Source organism: Balaenoptera borealis (genome assembly GCF_965194805.1).
Source record: "Balaenoptera borealis genome assembly, chromosome: 2".
NCBI lineage: Eukaryota > Metazoa > Chordata > Mammalia > Artiodactyla > Balaenopteridae > Balaenoptera > Balaenoptera borealis.
The window spans coordinates 181,969,223-181,986,901 of record NC_138867.1 but is presented as its reverse complement, the minus strand read 5'-3'; the positions used below and the strand labels follow the sequence as shown (position 1 = coordinate 181,986,901).

Here is a 17,679-nt window from a genome sequence, read left to right as displayed (position 1 = left end):
TTCAGGCGAGCAGCCCATATTAAGTAAGGATCTGAATGAAGTGAGAAGATACCTGGGGGAGAGGCATTCCTGGCTGAGCGCACGGCCGTGCAAAGGCCCTGGGGCAGGACCATGCCTGGTGTGTTGGAGGAACAGCGAGGAGGCCCGTGTGTCTGGAGCAGAGTGAGCGAGGGGGGGAGAGGGAGGAGGGGAGGGGACGGGGCAGGTCATGTAGGGCCTTGTGGAGGACTTGGGCTGTTACCCCCAGGGAGGTAGGTGGGACCCTGGAGGGCTGTGGGCAGAGGAGGGGGAGGACCTGACTCGGGTGCTCACAGGTGCCCTCTGGCGGCTGCGGGGGAACGGCTTGTGGGGTAAGCATGGGAGCAGTTCGGCCTCTGGTGCAGGTTGGTGGTGACCGTTAGCACCATGCGTGACCACAGGGCGTCAGCTCCCTGTCCTCCTGGCTCTCACAGGCCAGCCTGAGTCCAGGAATCCGAGCCCCCCGGGCCCATCACCTTCTAGTCTGAGCCCAGGATCCCACTCGATAGGGGTGGGGGAGCCGAACAATGCCCTGTTCTCTCCCCACTGCTCTCCGTTTTGTCACAAAAGGGGGACCAAGTTCCCTGGCACGGGAGATGTCTTGCTCGGCAAGGGGAATGCAGTGGGGCTGCCCCACTGTTGGGTGATCCTTTCAGGGCCTGAGAAGCTGCTGCCCGGGGATGGACTGGACACGGGGTCCATCCTGCCCAGTCCATCAGCTCCCATCAGGCGAAGGTGACAGCAGGGAATGTCACACTGTGTTTCTAAGGGAACAGCTCAGGGGTCTGGGGCAGCCCCACGCCGCCTGCCACTCCAGCCCTTCCCTTTCTCTGGCTGCTACAGGTGAAGAAATCAGCGAAGAAGTTGCACCTGCAAAGCACAGAGCCCGCGCGGAGACCCAGCCAGAAGGAGAAGAGAGGGCGCCCCGAGGAGAAGCCCCGAGCCAGGTCCGTTCCCGCACTGCCACTCCTCCCATAGCCCCCTGGGGGTCCCCACATCTCAAGGGAGGGCCCCATCAGGTTATGCAGGAGTCACTGCCCAGGTCTGTGGTCCTTCCCCAGAGCAGGCCTCTCCCCCCGGGGTGACCCTGCTCCCAGGGGACACCGGGCAGTGTCCTGGGACATCTGTGGTGGTCACATGGGGGGCGGTTCCTGGGATCCAGTGGGTGGAGCCAGGGAGGCTGCCCCTCTCCCCACAGTGCCCAGGATGGAGCCCCACAGAGGATGACGTGGCCCCCGTGTCGCCAGTGCTCAGGAGGAGAGACTGTCCCCAGACCAGTGGCTCTCAGGCTTTTTAAAGTCCAAGGCCCACTGAGGTGGGAGCACAGAGCCCATCTCCCTGCCCACTTTCTGTGTGGAATCCCAGCCATCAGTAAACGAACCTGCCCCCTGGGAACGTGGCAGCCAGGCTGCCGAGCAGGATGTAGAATCGAAGGCTCGGTGACACGCCTGCCGCCGTTTCCCAGCATCGTATCAGAGTCACTCATGCGCTGGGGTCTACGTAACTAGCCACTCACCCTGAACCACTTGTTTAAAAAAAAAAAAAAAAAAATTTCTGGGCTTTCACATTATTTACTTTCTAGAGGAAGGGTTATGTCTTGGGTCCTCTCAGGTGCTGCCGTAGACCAGGTCAGGCGGGCCTTGAGCCTCCTCCTCCCAGCCTCCCGGGCCTCCTGATGGTTTCCTTCTGCAGCGGCCATGGGTCCCCCCACAGGCCCCCGGCCCTCAGTGGGGACATTGGTCAGGGGCCTTCTAAGGGCACGACTCTCCACAGGCCCGCGAAGGTGGAACGGACCCGGAAGCGGTCAGAAGGGTTCCCACCAGACCGGAAGGTTGAGAAGAAGAAAGGTGAGGGGCCAGCTGCCCAGCCCTGGTTGCAGCCTGAGGTCGCCGAACGGGAGGAGGGACGGCCCTGGAGGAGCCGGCTCCCATCACCAGGGACCCCGCTCAGGCCTGGGCGCTGCCTTCTCTCTTGGCCACAGAACCTTCCGTGGAGGAGAAGCTTCAGAAGCTGCACAGCGAGATCAAGTTCGCCCTGAAGGTTGACAATCCGGTGAGACCTTCCTCGGGGTGCAGAGGTCATGTCTCAGTTCCCCTGCCCCCTCATCGCTCGAGCTCCCTGAGAAGTCTGGGGACACTGAGGCAAAGTCAGGCCGCGTGCGCAGGGCAGGGTCCTTGTTCGCGTGGGCGTCCACCAGATAAGGGCCCAGCTTGGCCTCCCGAGTGCAGTGCTCTGCGTTCCCACCAGGTGATGCCACGCGAGGCCCCAAGACCCCTCGAGTTCTGGGTGCTTCACCACCGTCCCCGGGGCTCCCTGTTGCTCAGCCCAGGGTGTCCTTCTCTGCCCTCTTGGGCCCCCTAGAACCCCCGCAGCTAGGCGCTGACCCTCCTCGCTGCCCTCGCTGCCCCGCAGGATGTGAAGAGGTGTCTGAACGCGTTAGAGGAACTAGGGACCCTGCAGGTGACCTCACAGATCCTCCAGAAGAACACGGACGTGGTGGCCACGTTGAAGAAGGTGCGGCGGGAGCCCAGGGGTTGAAGGGGCTGGTGGTGGGGCTACGGGTCTGCTTGGGGCGCTGGGCTTCCGGCCACGGCCGCCTGTGGTCAGCGAGGAGGAAGCCGTGTGCACGGGAGGCGCTGCGGGGTGCGGTGATGGGGGAGGGTCTTGGGCGGGGGGTGAGGTGGCTGCGCCCCCTGAGCCAGGCCTCTTGGTGGGCCAGATCCGCCGCTACAAGGCCAACAAGGAGGTGATGGAGAAGGCTGCGGAGGTCTACGCCCGGCTCAAGTCTCGGGTCCTGGGACCAAAGATCGAGGCCATCCAGAAGGCGACCAGAACTGGGCCGGAGAAGGCCGAGGAGATACTGGCTGGAGAGGAGGCCCCTGCGGAGAGGGCGGAGGACGAGACGAGCGCTGGTGAGGAGCTGGCGGGCGGGGCTCTGAGCAGACCGCCCAGGTGGCGCCACCTGTCGGTACTCGCTGCGCAGGCTGGCTGTGTCCCCAAGGCAGCTGGTGTCCTGGCCACACGCCCCTGTGCTGCTCATAGGCTCCATCCAGACCCTCAGAGCCAGCTAGCAGGGGAGGCTGTGTGTGTGTGCGGCCAGGTGCGCGAGTGTGTTTGGGACGGGCGGTCGCAGAGGTCTGGGAGGGGAGGGCCACGGGTGGGCTGAGAGGAGAAAGGGTGTCTGCGGTGGGGACAGTGGCTGCGGGGACAGGAGAGCGTTCCTTCCTGCCGGGGTCATGCGGTCCTGGTGAGAGATGTTTGGAGCAGCCCGTAAGGCCAGCACCGAGAGGGCTTAGTTGAAGCCGAGGCTGCCCGGGGGAGAGCACAGAGGGGGCGTTTCTCTTTACGTCTGTTTGGACACGGCCGTGGCAGGCTTTCCCCGGTGTTGCCCACGGCCGTTTGTTTACCGGCCCCTCCCATCTTCAGGCTGCGTGGACGGGCCAGGGGCCGGCTGGAGGAAGAGCCCCACGCAGCCGGCCGCCCCCGTGTGTCCGGTGGCTCGGGGGTGCGGGTGAATTCAGGTGCACAGGCGGGTGCTCGCACGCTGCTCGCTCTCTGCAGGGGGGTTGCCCCACAGCGTCCCACGAGCCTCTCTCCCTGCAGATCTCGCAGCCCCTGTGAACGGGGAGGCCACGTCCCAGAAGGGGGAGAGCATGGAGGACAAGGAGCCGGATGAAGGACAGAACTCAGAGGAGGGGCCGGGGGGCGGCTCCTCTGAAGACCCGTTACACAACGAGTAAGTGTCGCCGGGGCCGCAGGGGCGACTTCCGGAGAAGGCAGCCCGGTGTCTGAGCTGCTCCCAGTGGGTAAGGGCCAGAGGGACAGCAGTCTCCCACACGCTGACTGACCCCCAGGCCCCTCGGAGGGAGCTCTGGGCTCGGGGCTGACTGGCCTGGGCCTGAGCTCTAGGAGGGTGGCTCCCTCCTGACACCCGCCACGGGAGCAGCCGGGGCCGCAGGCACGGCAGGGGGAGGTTGGGGGCGAGGGCTGTTGGTCTCTGTAGGTGGAAGGAAGGAGACAGACAGCAAGGGGCCTGCTCACCCCCGCCCGCCCGTGCTGTCCTCCACCAGCAGCGCGCGGGAGGGCCCCGACCTGGACGGGCCCGGGAAGGAGCGGCAGGAGCGAGAGAGGCTGCGGGTGGACTCGGAGTCCCTGGACGACGAGGACAGCTGAGCCGGGCAGCCTGCGGCCGGGCCCCGCCGCCAGGCGCAGCTGCCCCGAGGCCTGCCTGGCTCCTTCCCGGCACCCAGGGAGCAGAGAACTGTTGGGGAGACGCTGTGTTGTTCGTTTGTATTTGTCCCCCTGGGTTTTTTTTTTTTTTTGCCTAATTTCTGTGATTTCCAACGGACATGAAATGACTATAAAGGGTTTTTTTAATGAAAAAAAAAAAGTTGCTTTTATTGGCTCGGTTTTCTAGCGTGTCTGGTTTGCAGTTGTCAAGGAGCCGTCCAGGGACAGAGGGTTTTAAGCCATAGGGTCACCGTGAACAGCGACGAATATGAATTTGGTTCTGATGGTGCTCCAGGCCCTGCAGGGCTGACGGAGGCAGTGAGCAAGGCCTTTCCAAAAGTACCGGGAGGGATGCTGAGGGCTGTCTGTCTGTTGTCCTCGACGTTCACAGGGCGTGGGTGTTGTTGGGGGCAGGCCTCGCTGTGTGACGTGGGCCGAGTGACACCCCACGCTCTGGGCTTCTCCGTGCTCACCTGTCGCTTGGATTCAGATGTGGGGGGATGTGTGTGCAGCACCCAGCCAGGCATCTGCACACGGCGGTTGCTGGTTAAACGGTGGCCTCTACCGTGTGTCCCCTGTCCTGCCGGTGGCCGAGCCCCTCTGTCCCGGCTGAGAGAGAGGTGTGGTGTGGTTTTGCTCCCTGGGCTTGGCATACCGGCCCCGCCCCTGCCCCGTTTGGTTAGGTTTGGTTTGGTTTGGTTGGATTTGGTTGTCGCTGAGCTCGGTTTCCGTGAACGACTGTTTCCAGTGTCACCCCCTCCGATGGCCGTCCGTGATGGGGAGTGAGGAAGGAAGGGCTCGGGGAAGTTCCCGGACTGGTCCCCGTGTCTTGCCTCGGCCAGCTCCTGTGGTGCAGGGCCCCTCGTGGCCCCTGGCAGCCGTGGTGACCCTCTGGGGAGAGCTGGCCCATCCGTCCCAGGGCTTGGAGCACCTGGTGATTTCTGAGAAGCGGGGCCTCTTTGCTTCCTCCGTCAAGGAGGTGGCCAGATAGGGGGGCTGCGGGCGTGGGAAGTGGGGGCTTGACAAGCCTCGGGCCGCTGGAATTCTGACGCAGCAGCTCCCTCAGCATCTCCCGGGGAGCAGGGGGAGTGGCCCTCTGTTGTCCCACCTTCCCATGTGCAGCCCACCTCGCAGGGTGCCCCAAGGATCCGGGGAGAGCACGGCGGGAAGGCAGGGGCCCTTGTCCCGGGGCTGCTGGTCTCCGGCCTGGAGCACGTGACCTGAACGTGTGTCGAGCACGTTTTTCTGTTTTTGGTTTTTTTGGCCGCGCCTTGTGGTTTGTGGGATCTTAGTTCCCCGACCAGGGATCCAACCCGCACCCTCGGCAGTGAAAGCACAGAGTCCTTACCACTGGACCACCTGGGAAGTCCCCCGAGCACATTTTGTCACGTGCTCCCTAGGGCCCCATCCCTTGTGAGGGAGCCCCTTTATTCCTTCATTGGCAGCCTCTGGGCCCAGGGACCTGAGAACATCATCTGTGGGATCCTTGTGATCACCCATGACCAGGAGGCGCTGCCGGGTGAGTGGGCTGCAGCAGGAAGGGATGTGTACTCACCCCACCCCCGCCCGGACAGTCCGGTCCTCAGCTGTCAGTGGCTGCTGCGGCTTTGCCTTCATGAAGCCCCTGGGCTGGGTCGGCAGAGGCGGTGGGGGCCTACCTGCCTCAGGATGATGGTGGCGTTCTGGTACCTTCTGGCATGCGCTGTTTGCTGAGGGGTGTAGGCTTTCAGAGCGAGGACGGAGCTGCCTGGAGCCCAGGATGGAGGAGCGGGGCCGCCTGCCAAGCTGGTATAGCTAGAGGGCCCAGGCTGGGGTGGAAGACCCCCCCCAGAGGTAAAAGATAAAAGGGCCCTACTGGGGGTGCTGAGTGGGGAACCTTCAAGACAGGCACGATTCCCCTTCTTGTTCCTAAATGAAGCGCTTGCTTGAGATCTTCAGGCGAAGCCCGGGCCCCCCCCCGCCGCCGTCGAGGGTCTTAGCCGCCCCGGGCTCCTCGGCCAAAGGGGCCAGCTGTGCTCTGGGAGAAAGGTGGGGCGCCAGCCGGCAGGGCCCGGAGCTTCCGGGGGTTGGGGCTGGTTTCGGGCGGGGGAGGGGCTCCTACAGCTGCTGCCCATCGGGGTGCAGGGTGAAGGGCCCCACCAGCCAGCTGAGCGGAGGGCTGTGCTGCATGCTCTCCAGCAGCTGCTCCAGCCCCTGCCACGCCTGGCGTACGCCCTGGCGGCTCTGGGCCAGGCGCTCGGCCGGCAGCTCCGCCACGGAGGCGGCACAGGAGACGACACTGTGCAGCTCGCAGAGGCTGTGCCGCGCCTGCCTGAGCTGCCACCGGAGCTCGGCGGGGAGGCCCTGGAGGCCGGAGGCCAGGCTGCTGTAGGCGACATGGAGCTGCTGGACAAGGCTGCAGACCCTGGACAGAGCCCCGGCGGCTGGCACCTGTGGGCGGAAGGAGGGAGGTGAGCGGGGCTGGAGGGGAGGGGCAGGAGCACCGGCCCCCTGGTACGCACCTCTCGGGCGCCGGCTTGGCTGCTCAGATCCTGGTCCGGCCACGGCTGCTGGTCTGGAGCCTGCTGGGCCTTCTCAATCTGGAAAGAGACAGCCCAGCAGAGACATGAGGCCTTCTTGTCAGGGACCTTTCCAATACTCCCCCGGGGGCAGCATTCCCAGGCCTGGCCTGGAGCTTCGTGTCTACCTTTCCTGTGGCGTGGTGGAAAGGTTTAGGGCCAGCTGCACCAGGATGGTTCACGTAAAGAGGCAATAATCCAGGTTCCTCATGAGGTTGTCAGGGAGCTCAGAGAGCAGAATGGCAGGGGCACCATGTCACACCCCAGCTCAGAATCCTCCCATGTCTCCCAGTGAGTGGCCTTTGGACCGAATCCAGTTCCTCACCGTGGCCTGCGTGGCCTGCTCAGGACACCTGCAACCTCACCTCCTGCTGACTTCCCGCTGTGCTCTCTGCTCAGGCCACGCTGGCCTCTTTTTGTCCCTCGAGCACGTCCAGCATGTTGTTGCCTCAGGGCCTTTGCACGTGCTGCCCACTCAGCCTGAAACATGCTTCCTCTGGCCCAGTACGGTGGCCCCCCAAGCCCTCCCTGTCAGATCTCTGTTACTCTCCTCAGAGGCCTATCACTGTCGAGTTACCGTGAGTTTCTTTGTTGTTTATCTCTCCCCCTTGGGTGGGAGCTCTGTCAGGATCTTTTCCTCCTTGCTTTTTGGGTCCCTGGTACATAGGAGCCCCACACCCCCATTGACTAATCTTCCTTGTCCTCCTGAGAGCTCAGCAAGTGGACCAAATGTTGACTCCAACTTTCCATCACCCTCCCAGCTCTTACCCCAGCGACTCCATCGGGGGGCCTACTAGTCATCTCCAGGTTACCCTGTCCAAGACCAAGCCTTAATGTTCACCACCCACCCACCCAGGGCATTTCTAGGTGTCCCCTGCTAAAAGTCCCCGAGACCTTGTAGGGTATTTTCTCTCTCCCACTTCTCACACCTAAGCTGGTAGGTCTGCTTTGGAAACACATCCAGAAACCCAACTGCCTCTTGCCACCACCGATGCTACTCCCAAGGCCCCCCTCAGCATTTGCCAGGATTTTTGCAGAAACCTCACTCATTTCCAAGGGCTCTGGCCCTTGACCCCGGTGGCCTGTCCTCCCCACAGTAGCCAGAGGGATCCCCTTAAATAAAACCTCTGTTGCATCAGGCCAACCCTCGGCCCCCAGTCCTGGGTGCTGCGGGGTGTGGAGCAGCCTCCCTGCTCCCACCCACTCAATGCCAGGAGCTCCACCCCCCGCCAGGTGACCACCGCAGACATCCCCAGGCATGGCCCAGTGTCCCCTGGGGGCACGACTGCCCCGTTGAGACCCTCTGGGTTGGAGCAGTGGTCCTCAAGTTGCGGCTCACCACAGACCCCTGGGGCACTGATGGAAAACACAGGTGCCTGAGCGCAACCCAGGGATCCCCACTCAGGCAGCATGGCTGGGTTCCTCGCCACCTGTGTAGACGGGGCTGTTCGACACTTACGACCCATGACCTTGAGAACCTGGAGATGCTCAGACCCGGGGGTCCATCACCGTCTGCATCAGCCACAGATGGGATGCCACTAAACTTCCTACCGCAGGCAGGTCAGCCCGAGCAGCACCCACAAGGAGCCAGCGTGGGTGTCAGTGGTGCTGCAGGGGGAGAAAGCCTGGCGTGGAGGGGTGAGTGGGGCTGGCGAGAGAGCATGACCCCGCTGGCTCGGTGCCTGTCCCCGCGGTGGCGTTCAAGTCACCTTCCTCTGGGCCCTTCCTTGCATCACTGAACCCCGCCCAGATCGCATCGGTTCCCCCTACCCTGTCAGCCCCTTCACTTTACCCTCCCCTGCCACCGGCCGCCCTCCTGCTCCTTGGAACACACCTAGCTTGTTCTCAGGCCCCTGTCTGTCCTTGCGGTCCCCACTTTCCACACGACTTGGCTCAAACAGACACACTCCTGCCCTGCCCCTCTCTGCACGACTGTCTTGTTTCCCTCTCTGCAACCCCGTTGGTGGCAAGTATTGGGTCTTGTGTCCATCTTCTTCCCTGGAATACAAGCTCCTTGAGAGCAGACCCGTGACTGAGTGGCCGACGGCTGTTGTCTACTAGGTGCTCAGTAAGTGTCTGTCGAGTCCCCCACCTGTGGCTGAGGAAGGCACCGGCAGAAGGGAGGGCTCTTACCAGCCAGAAGGCGTCCTCGAGCTGGGCCAGCACGTCCAGGGCCTGGAACTGGCCTTGCTGCAGGTGGCTCAGGGCGTGCTCGAAAGCCCGCTGGCGGAAGCTGGGGTCCAAGTCGCCCAGGCGCACGAAGTAGCTGCTTTGGTCGGCCGTGGACTCCCTCAGCCGGGGCTGGGAGGCAGCCAGCTGAGCTGAAAGGGAAGACAGGGTCGCTCAATCTGAGAGGCCCCTCGGGCGTCAGGGGCATGCGTTGTACAGACGACCAGGCCCCTGGGAGCTGGGACCAGCCTGTCCTGTTCTCACCTTGTTCCTCGGTGCTCATGGGCTGGAAGATCTCCCCCAGCTCCTCCAGCTCATCCCGGAGTGTTGCAAAGCCCCGGGCTCCTTCCTGGCCGCAAGTGGTGGCCCCAGGCCCTACGTCATCCTCCTTGCCCAGGGCAGCCCCTTGGGTGAATGTCACCTCAGCTGACACGAGGCCCTTGGTATTGGTGGTGGCTTTCCCAGCAAGGTCCAGGTGTGCACACAGAGTGTCCAGGGGCCTGGAGACCCCGCAGGACTGAGCCTCATGAGGGTTCAGGATGGTTTGTTCTCCTTCATCTGGGGCTCCGGAAGTGGCGAGTCCACCTGAGGCAGCATCCTGGGAACCAGGGAACCAGTTCTGGATGGTTCCGAAATCAGTCTGCACACCTCCTCGGGCCACGTTCCCTACCCTGGTGAGCCCAGTGGACACGGCATCTTTGGTGCCTGTGAGGACAGCCTTCGAGGTGTCCAGACCCCACTGGGCAGCAGCATTGGCCACATTCATGGCACCAGCCATGCCACTGGAGACGGTGTTCCTTGTGACAGCTGAAACATTTTGGGTTGTATTCAGCCCAGTTTGCACAGCCCCTGTAGCCACATTCACTGCCCCAGTGAGCCCTGTGGACACTGCATCTTTGGTGCCTGTCAGGACGGTCTTGGTGGTGTCCATGCCAGTCTGGATGGCCCCCTTGGCCACACCCATTGCTCCAGTGAGCCCAGTGGACACTGCATCTTTGGTGCCAGTGAGGACGGTCTTGGTGGTGTCCATGCCAGTTTGGACAGTGCCCTTGGCCATGTTCACTGCCCCAGTGAGCCCGGTGGACACTGCATCTTTGGTGCCAGTCAGGACAGATTTGGTGGTGTCCATGCTGGTCTGGACGGCTCCCTTGGCCACACCCATTGCTCCAGTGAACCCAGTGGACACTGCATCTTTGGTGCCAGTCAGGACGGTCTTGGTGGTGTCCACACCGGTCTGGACGGCCCCCTTGGCCACACCCATTGCTCCAGTGAACCCAGTGGACACTGCATCTTTGGTGCCTGTTAGGACAGTCTTGGTGGTGTCCATGCCAGTCTGGACGGCCCCCTTGGCCACACCCATTGCTCCAGTGAACCCAGTGGACACTGCATCTTTGGTGCCTGTTAGGACAGTCTTGGTGGTGTCCATGCCAGTCTGGACGGCCCCCTTGGCCACACCCATTGCTCCAGTGAACCCAGTGGACACTGCATCTTTGGTGCCTGTGAGGACGGTCTTGGTGGTGTCCATGCCAGTCTGGACGGCTCCCTTGGCCACACCCATTGCTCCAGTGAGGCCAGTGGACACTGCATCGTTGGTGCCTGTTAGGACAGTCTTGGTGGTGTCCATGCCAGTCTGGACGGTGCCCTTGGCCATGTTCACTGATCCAGTGAGCCCAGTGGACACTGCATCTTTGGTGGCTGTCAGGACAGTCTTGGTGGTGTCCATGCCCGTCTGCACGGCTCCCTTGGCCACACCCATTGCTCCAGTGAGGCCAGTGGACACTGCATCTTTGGTGCCTGTTAGGACGGTCTTGGTGGTGTCCATGCCGGTCTGGACGGTGCCCTTGGCCATGTTCACTGCCCCAGTGAGCCCAGTGGACACTGTATCTTTGGTGCCTGTGAGGACAGTCTTGGTGGTGTCCATGCCCGTCTGGACGGCCCCCTTGGCCACACCCATTGCTCCAGTGAGGCCAGTGGACACTGCATCTTTGGTGCCTGTTAGGACGGTCTTGGTGGTGTCCACGCCAGTCTGGACGGTGCCCTTGGCCATGTTCACTGCCCCAGTGAGCCCAGTGGACACTGTATCTTTGGTGCCTGTGAGGACAGTCTTGGTGGTGTCCACGCCGGTCTGGACGGCCCCCTTGGCCACACCCATTGCTCCAGTGAACCCAGTGGACACTGCATCTTTGGTGCCAGTGAGGACGGTCTTGGTGGTGTCCATGCCAGTCTGGACAGTGCCCTTGGCCATGTTCACTGCCCCAGTGAGCCCAGTGGACACTGCATCTTTGGTGCCAGTCAGGACAGATTTGGTGGTGTCCATGCTGGTCTGGACGGCTCCCTTGGCCACACCCATTGCTCCAGTTAACCCAGTGGACACTGCATCTTTGGTGCCAGTCAGGACGGTCTTGGTGGTGTCCACACCGGTCTGGACGGCTCCCTTGGCCACACCCATTGCTCCAGTGAACCCAGTGGACACTGCATCTTTGGTGCCAGTCAGGATGGTCTTGGTGGTGTCCATGCCAGTCTGGACGGCTCCCTTGGCCACACCCATTGCTCCAGTGAGGCCAGTGGACACTGCATCGTTGGTGCCTGTTAGGACAGTCTTGGTGGTGTCCATGCCAGTCTGGACGGTGCCCTTGGCCATGTTCACTGCCCCAGTGAGCCCAATGGACACTGTATCTTTGGTGCCTGTTAGGACAGTCTTGGTGGTGTCCATGCCAGTCTGGACGGCCCCCTTGGCCACACCCATTGCTCCAGTGAGGCCAGTGGACACTGCATCTTTGGTGCCAGTCAGGACGGTCTTGGTGGTGTCCACGCCGGTCTGGACGGCTCCCTTGGCCACACCCATTGCTCCAGTGAGGCCAGTGGACACTGCATCTTTGGTGCCAGTCAGGACGGTCTTGGTGGTGTCCACGCCAGTCTGGACGGTGCCCTTGGCCATGTTCACTGATCCAGTGAGCCCAGTGGATACTGCATCTTTGGTGGCTGTCAGGACAGTCTTGGTGGTGTCCATGCCCGTCTGCACGGCTCCCTTGGCCACACCCATTGCTCCAGTGAGGCCAGTGGACACTGCATCTTTGGTGCCTGTTAGGACAGTCTTGGTGGTGTCCATGCCAGTCTGGACGGTGCCCTTGGCCATGTTCACTGCCCCAGTGAGCCCAGTGGACACTGTATCTTTGGTGCCTGTGAGGACAGTCTTGGTGGTGTCCATGCCCGTCTGGACGGCCCCCTTGGCCACACCCATTGCTCCAGTGAGGCCAGTGGACACTGCATCTTTGGTGCCTGTTAGGACAGTCTTGGTGGTGTCCACGCTCATCTGGACAGTGCCCTTGGCCATGTTCACTGCCCCAGTAAGCCCAGTGGACACTGCATCTTTGGTGCCTCTCAGGACAGTCTTGGTGGTGTCCATGCCAGTCTGGACGGTGCCCTTGGCCATGTTCACTGCCCCAGTAAGCCCAGTGGACACTGCATCTTTGGTGCCTGTTAGGACGGTCTTGGTGGTGTCCATGCCAGTCTGGACGGTGCCCTTGGCCATGTTCACTGCCCCAGTAAGTCCAGTGGACACTGCATCTTTGGTGCCTGTGAGGACAGTCTTGGTGGTGTCCATGCCAGTCTGGACGGTGCCCTTGGCCATGTTCACTGCCCCAGTGAGCCCAGTGGACACTGCATCTTTGGTGCCTGTTAGGACGATCTTGGTGGTGTCCATACCAGTCTGGATGGTGCCCTTGGCCATGTTCACTGACCCAGTGAGCCCTGTGGACACTGCATCTTTGGTGCCTGTCAGGACAGTCTTGGTGGTGTCCACACCCATCTGGACGGCCCCTTTGGCAACACCCATTGCTCCAGTGAGGCCAGTGGACACTGCATCTTTGGTGCCTGTTAGGACAGTCTTGGTGGTGTCCACGCCCGTCTGGACCGCCCCCTTGGCCACACCCATTGCTCCAGTGAGCCCAGTGGACACTGCATCTTTGGTGCCTGTTAGGACGGTCTTGGTGGTGTCCATGCCCATCTGGACAGTGCCCTTGGCCATGTTCACTGCCCCAGTGAGCCCAGTGGACACTGCATCCTTGGTGCCTGTGAGCGTGGACTGGGTCATGCCCAGGCCTCCTTGGACCACGCCTTTAGCTGTGTCCACGACGTTGGCCATCCCAGATGAGAAGGCATCCTTGGTCCTGGTCATCTTGGACCACACTAAGTCGTTTGTCCCGGAGATGACCTGATGAGGAAGGACATTCGTGATCAAGCAGAGAGTGCTAGACACCTCACTCCCCACCCTTCCCCAGTCTCCACCTCATCCCTAACATGACCCGGGGAGTGGGACCTTCCTCCCAGAGGCCCAGCCTGCTCTTTTCCCACCCCGACATACTTCCCTCCCTGGCTTCCAGGATACAGCCTACTGAGCTCTGTCCCAGCGCCCCGTGGTTCCCCTGACACAATAGATCCCCCACTGCTGACAGCTATTCCCTAGCACCTCTGGGACCCTCCTTGCTCAATATCCCTTAGCCTTGTACTCAGCAAGCCATTGAATTACGTGTTTTCTTCATCTTGCCTAATCTCTATGGCAATTTTGAGACTGGTTTCCCCATCACGGGGAGAAATTTGAGGAGGCCAAATGCTTGTTAGCATGAATGTATTCAAGTAAGAGAAGGGGATCTGGGTATCTATGTTTAGAAGAGTAATAACTGGAAAAGTACAGGGCCAAGTATTGGGTTTGAGCCATAGGAAACTGTCGATAACTTGGTAGGTCAAAAATGAGGGCAGTTTTCCTCTTGTTCATCCAAACTGCTGAAGGGCTGTGATGGCCTCAGGGTTGCCACCACCCAGGTTCAACCAGCAGTTTCCTATTTCCAATTCAGGGGTTCTTAACCCAGGGTTAGGGGTGACCCAGGGTGATCCTGCCCCCGCCCCCCCTCCCCAGGGAACACTGGGCGATGTCTGGGGACATCTGTGACGATCACAACTTCAGGGAAGAGGGAGCTCCTGGCACTGAGTGGGTGGGTGGGGTCAGGGGTGCTGCTGAACACCCCCCAGTGCCCAGGATGGCCCCCCACAGAGGATGACCCGGCCCTGAATTGGCCAGACGACTGAAGTTGAGAAGCCCTGAAATGTTATTCTCACCACCTGCCTCCTGCCCAGCATCGTCTCAAGTGGGCACCTTGCCCACAGAGACCTGGGTTCAGCTCTTTCCCACACTTGCTGTGTTACCTCAGGCAAGCCACATCCCCTCTCTGAGCCTCATCTGAAGAGCGGCAATTAAAACAGCACCTCTTGGACTTCCCTGGTGGTGCAGTGGTTAAGAATCCGCCTGCCAATGCAGGGAACATGGGTTCGAGCCCTGGTGCGGGAAGATCCCATATGCCACGGAGCAACTAAGCCCACGCGCCACAACTACTGAGCCTGTGCGCCACAACTACTGAGCCTGCACTCTAGAGCCTGCGAGCCACACCTCCTGAAGCCCGCGCGCCTAGAGCCCGTGCTCCACAACAAGAGAAGCCACCGCAATGAGAAGCCCGCGCACCGCCACAAAGAGTAGCCCCCGCTCACCGCAACTAGAGAAAGCCCTCGCACGGCAACGAAGACCCAATGCAGCCAAAAATAAATAAATAAATAAATAAATAAATTTATTTTAAAAAATCCCCTCCCAGCCATTTAAACAAACAAACAAACAAAAAACAATAAAAACAGCACCTCCTTCAAAGATTGGCAGAGAAAACTGAGTCAAGGTGCCTGAAGCACTTTGCAGGCAACAGATGCTCCATTAATGCAAGTGAAGAGGGGTGGAGGGGGAGGAGTGAAAAAGTGGGGAGGGGGGCCCTCAGCTGCCGGGGTCCATTTTAATTTGGGCCACAGGGTGAGCCCGGTGGTTCTTTGCCCTCCGAGATGCTCAGATCTGGCCGAGCTGAGGGCAGAGGGGAGTTGAGGAAGATGCCAGTGTGGGGTGTGTGCTGGGCGGAAGGGTTGTATCAGGGCTCTGTCACCCTGCTATGGCCCTCAGCAGTCTTACATCAGCCACTCCGCTTGCCCTGGCCCTGAGGACGTGGTTATATGGGCAGTCCCCGGTCATCCAGGACCGAGGGTGGATGCATCGTTGGCCACTGTTCAGCCTCTGACTGCCCAAGGTTCAAATCCCATGCTACAGTGTCTTGCTGTGTGACCTTTGGCAGGTGGCTTGGCTTCTCTGTGCTTCAGCTTTTGTGTGGGGTACTATTGCTCCCTTCCTCGCAGGACGGTTGGGAGGGTTAACTATTAAGCAGCACATGTAAACACTGAGCCCAGAGCCTGACACAGGGTGAGTGAGTTACCACTGTTTGGGTCGTAATGTGCTAGGCACAGAACTGGAGTGGGGGTGGGGGGTGTCTGTAGACCGGATGGAGCCTCATGGTGCCGAGCAGTAAGGCAGTACTGCACCCATTTCACAGATGTAGAAACAGAGGCTCAGAGGGGAAGACTGGCCTGGAATCCCACAGGGGTGTCTGCCTGCTCCTTGGCCTATGACAACCCCCAAATGGCAGGAACTGAAACATCCCAGGAGGAGGTACTCAGGGGGAGGCGGAGCCCATCAGACCAGACCAGGCTCTGCCAGCCCCTCTCACCCTGTCTGAAAGCGGCAGCGTCTTCTCAATGCCCCTGGTCGTCTGCTCCGGGTCGGTGGCCACTGTGGGGACAAGAGCCAATCAGGCAACCCAGGGAGGGACACGCGCTGGCATCAGCCACCCTGAAGCCCATTGCACAATCAGCGGGCACAGCCCAAAAGGTCAGGAATGTCCCAGCTGCCCTGCCAGGGACGGCAGAAGGTGACATCCACGGCCGTGGGTCTGGCTCCCTCAACCCCCAGGGGCGGTCTCCTGGAGCAGGGGTTCTCTAGAGTTTTCTCTGCCTGGGTCCTGGATGCTGGACGCCCACCCAGGGTGATGCAGGGAGAGGACTCGGGGCCCCGCCCTGCCCCACTCCACCACAGCTGGCAGCCGCCTGCCAGGCCTGGGTATATGGAACAGAAGTCAGCTGCCTGCGGGGGCCCAGAGCGGCCGCCCCAGCCTGGGCTCCCCTGCGCCAGCCCCTCTTCAGGACTTGGGGCTAGGGCTGGAGCAACTGGAGGATGGGGAGCACCCCAGGCTGTGTGACGCCAGGGAAACTGCTGCCCCTCTCTGGAACCAGGATCAAAATCTTTGATGAGCTTAGACATGCAGAACGCCCAGCCCCTGGTCCACAGGGTGTCAGAAACGGGGTGATGAAAGGCGGAGGGGGGGGTTGAGAATGTGGGGGGCATTGCTGGCTGTGCCCCCTTGGGCCACTCATATTTATGTCTCAGGTCCCCATCTGGCACTAAATGAGCATGCCAGCTGCGTGGGCTCTGTTGAGATGACGCAGGCACCTATGAAGCACCCCCAAGATGGGCACAAGTCCCTGCTGGGGTCCATCTCCAGAGCTCCCGCCTCCACAGAGCTGTGCACTCACCCTGAGCCTGGGGCTGGGCAGTCTCGGCGGCTGGAGCATCTGCGGGATGGGCGACCGGCCGGGCCTCTCTCGCTGAGCTGTGGGCGTGGGCCGCCGGGTTCCGGGCAGAACTGAAGCCAGGCAGGGACCCAAAGAAGCTGCCCAGGGTCTACATGGGGTGGGGAGAAGCATGAGCAGAGCCAGGCCATGGTGGGGGTTGGGTGAGGGGAGCATCAGAGAGCCCTGGGTTCCCAAACTGCCTCAGGCCCTTGCTCCTGGATGACCTCAGCCACTAAGCCTCAGTCTCCTCGCCTGAGCAATGGGCAGGTTCAGCCTGCCTCCCATGGACAGAGAAAAAGTTCATTCTCTGGGTCTCTCCTTTTCCTTCCATGGCCCACATTTCTCAGATGGGGAAACTGAGGCTCAGAGAGGGGCCGAGGCTGGCCCAGGGTCACACAGCAAGGAAAGAACTGAGGTTTGAGTGCATCCTCCCACCCCCCACCCTCCAGCTTGGGACTGGAGGGAAGATTGGCACTGTGGCCTTCAGATCCCTCCCCCACCACCCCCCCGGGAAGCCCCTCCAGACCCCAGGACTGTGGAGGTCACCTTCCCAAGGTTCTGTGGTCTCTCCAGACCCCAGTTGCGATCTTTCCCTCCCACGCCTGCCCTCACCTTGCCCTTGGGTTTGGGGGGATCCCGGCCTCCTTCATCTTGAGCAGACATGGTAATCCTCTAAGCAGCTGGAAGGGCAGAGAGGGGGCATGAATGGGGGCTCCCGGGCCTCCTGCCCCACACCCATAACCCTGAGCAGTCCCCCGATACCCGCCCGGAGGCCAGCCTCACCCTGGCATTGCTCACCTGGACCGTGTGAGGGTCCCCTGGAGTGACGGGAAGCACAGCTGGCATCTGGCTCTGCTCTCAGCTCCCAGGCCTTATAGGGTCTGGGGTGGTGCAGGCCTGGCCGGCAGAGGCAGGCGGCCAGTGGGCCAGGGGAGGGCCCTGGATAGTCACGTGCCTGCCCGCTCCAGCGTGGGCCCCGGGCCCAGCACCTTTCCCCTGCTCTCAGCACTGGGCAGCCTCTGCCCATGGCACCCACCCCCCACCAGACTGAGTGATTCATGGGCCGTCCTGTACCCTCAAGGCACAGCCTGCACACTCTCGGCCTCTGACTTCCATCTGTGTGACGGGCATGGTTCAAGTCGCTCTGCTGGGCCACCTTGGCCAGTTACCATCCTTGTGCCTCAGTTGCCCCCTCCAGACTCCTCACCGTGGC

General features: G+C 61.5%; 2 protein-coding genes across 6 annotated transcripts in view; one reads left to right on the top strand and one right to left on the bottom strand.

The window, feature by feature from the left end:
• Window positions 1-4,395, top strand: part of HDGFL2 (HDGF like 2) — an 18,376-nt gene extending 13,981 nt beyond the window's left edge. The window contains exons 10-16 of one of the 4 annotated variants that reach the window (XM_082379236.1): window positions 862-965; window positions 1,792-1,865; window positions 2,000-2,070; window positions 2,431-2,532; window positions 2,738-2,930; window positions 3,622-3,754; window positions 4,092-4,395. In XM_082379236.1, the coding sequence (XP_082235362.1) occupies window positions 862-965; window positions 1,792-1,865; window positions 2,000-2,070; window positions 2,431-2,532; window positions 2,738-2,930; window positions 3,622-3,754; window positions 4,092-4,191 (777 nt within the window). In that variant the 3' untranslated portion in view covers window positions 4,192-4,395. Of the gene's footprint in view, window positions 1-861; window positions 966-1,216; window positions 1,761-1,791; window positions 1,866-1,999; window positions 2,071-2,430; window positions 2,533-2,737; window positions 2,931-3,621; window positions 3,755-4,088 lie in introns of those variants that run through there. The other 3 variants (XM_082379235.1, XM_082379234.1, XM_082379237.1) reach the window with 3 other exon arrangements.
• PLIN4 (perilipin 4) lies at window positions 4,374-17,679 on the bottom strand. 2 transcript variants are annotated; one of them, XM_082379182.1, is made up of 8 exons: window positions 17,265-17,679; window positions 17,079-17,146; window positions 16,428-16,575; window positions 15,566-15,627; window positions 9,240-13,188; window positions 8,940-9,127; window positions 6,750-6,827; window positions 4,374-6,678 (listed from the first exon to the last, which is right to left on the bottom strand). In XM_082379182.1, the coding sequence occupies exons 2-8, from the start codon at window positions 17,127-17,129 to the stop codon at window positions 6,346-6,348; spliced, it is 4,809 nt and encodes a 1,602-aa protein (XP_082235308.1). In that variant the 5' UTR covers window positions 17,130-17,146; window positions 17,265-17,679; the 3' UTR covers window positions 4,374-6,345. The 2 variants fall into 2 exon arrangements, with proteins under 2 accessions (XP_082235308.1, XP_082235309.1); XM_082379183.1 differs by lacking the exon at window positions 17,265-17,679 and having other exon boundaries at window positions 17,079-17,256.

What these genes read in the sequence shown, in the direction of transcription:
- PLIN4 (XM_082379182.1), bottom strand. Translation starts at nt 17,129, where the DNA reads ATGTCTGCTCAAGATGAAGGAGGCCGGGATCCCCCCAAACCCAAGGGC. An exon ending in CATGAGCACCGAGGAACAAG is followed by an intron (nt 9,128 to 9,239) that starts GTGAGAACAGGA and finishes CTTCCCTTTCAG; the next exon opens with CTCAGCTGGCTGCCTCCCAG. An exon ending in TCGAGGACGCCTTCTGGCTG is followed by an intron (nt 6,828 to 8,939) that starts GTAAGAGCCCTC and finishes GTCTCTTTCCAG; the next exon opens with ATTGAGAAGGCCCAGCAGGC.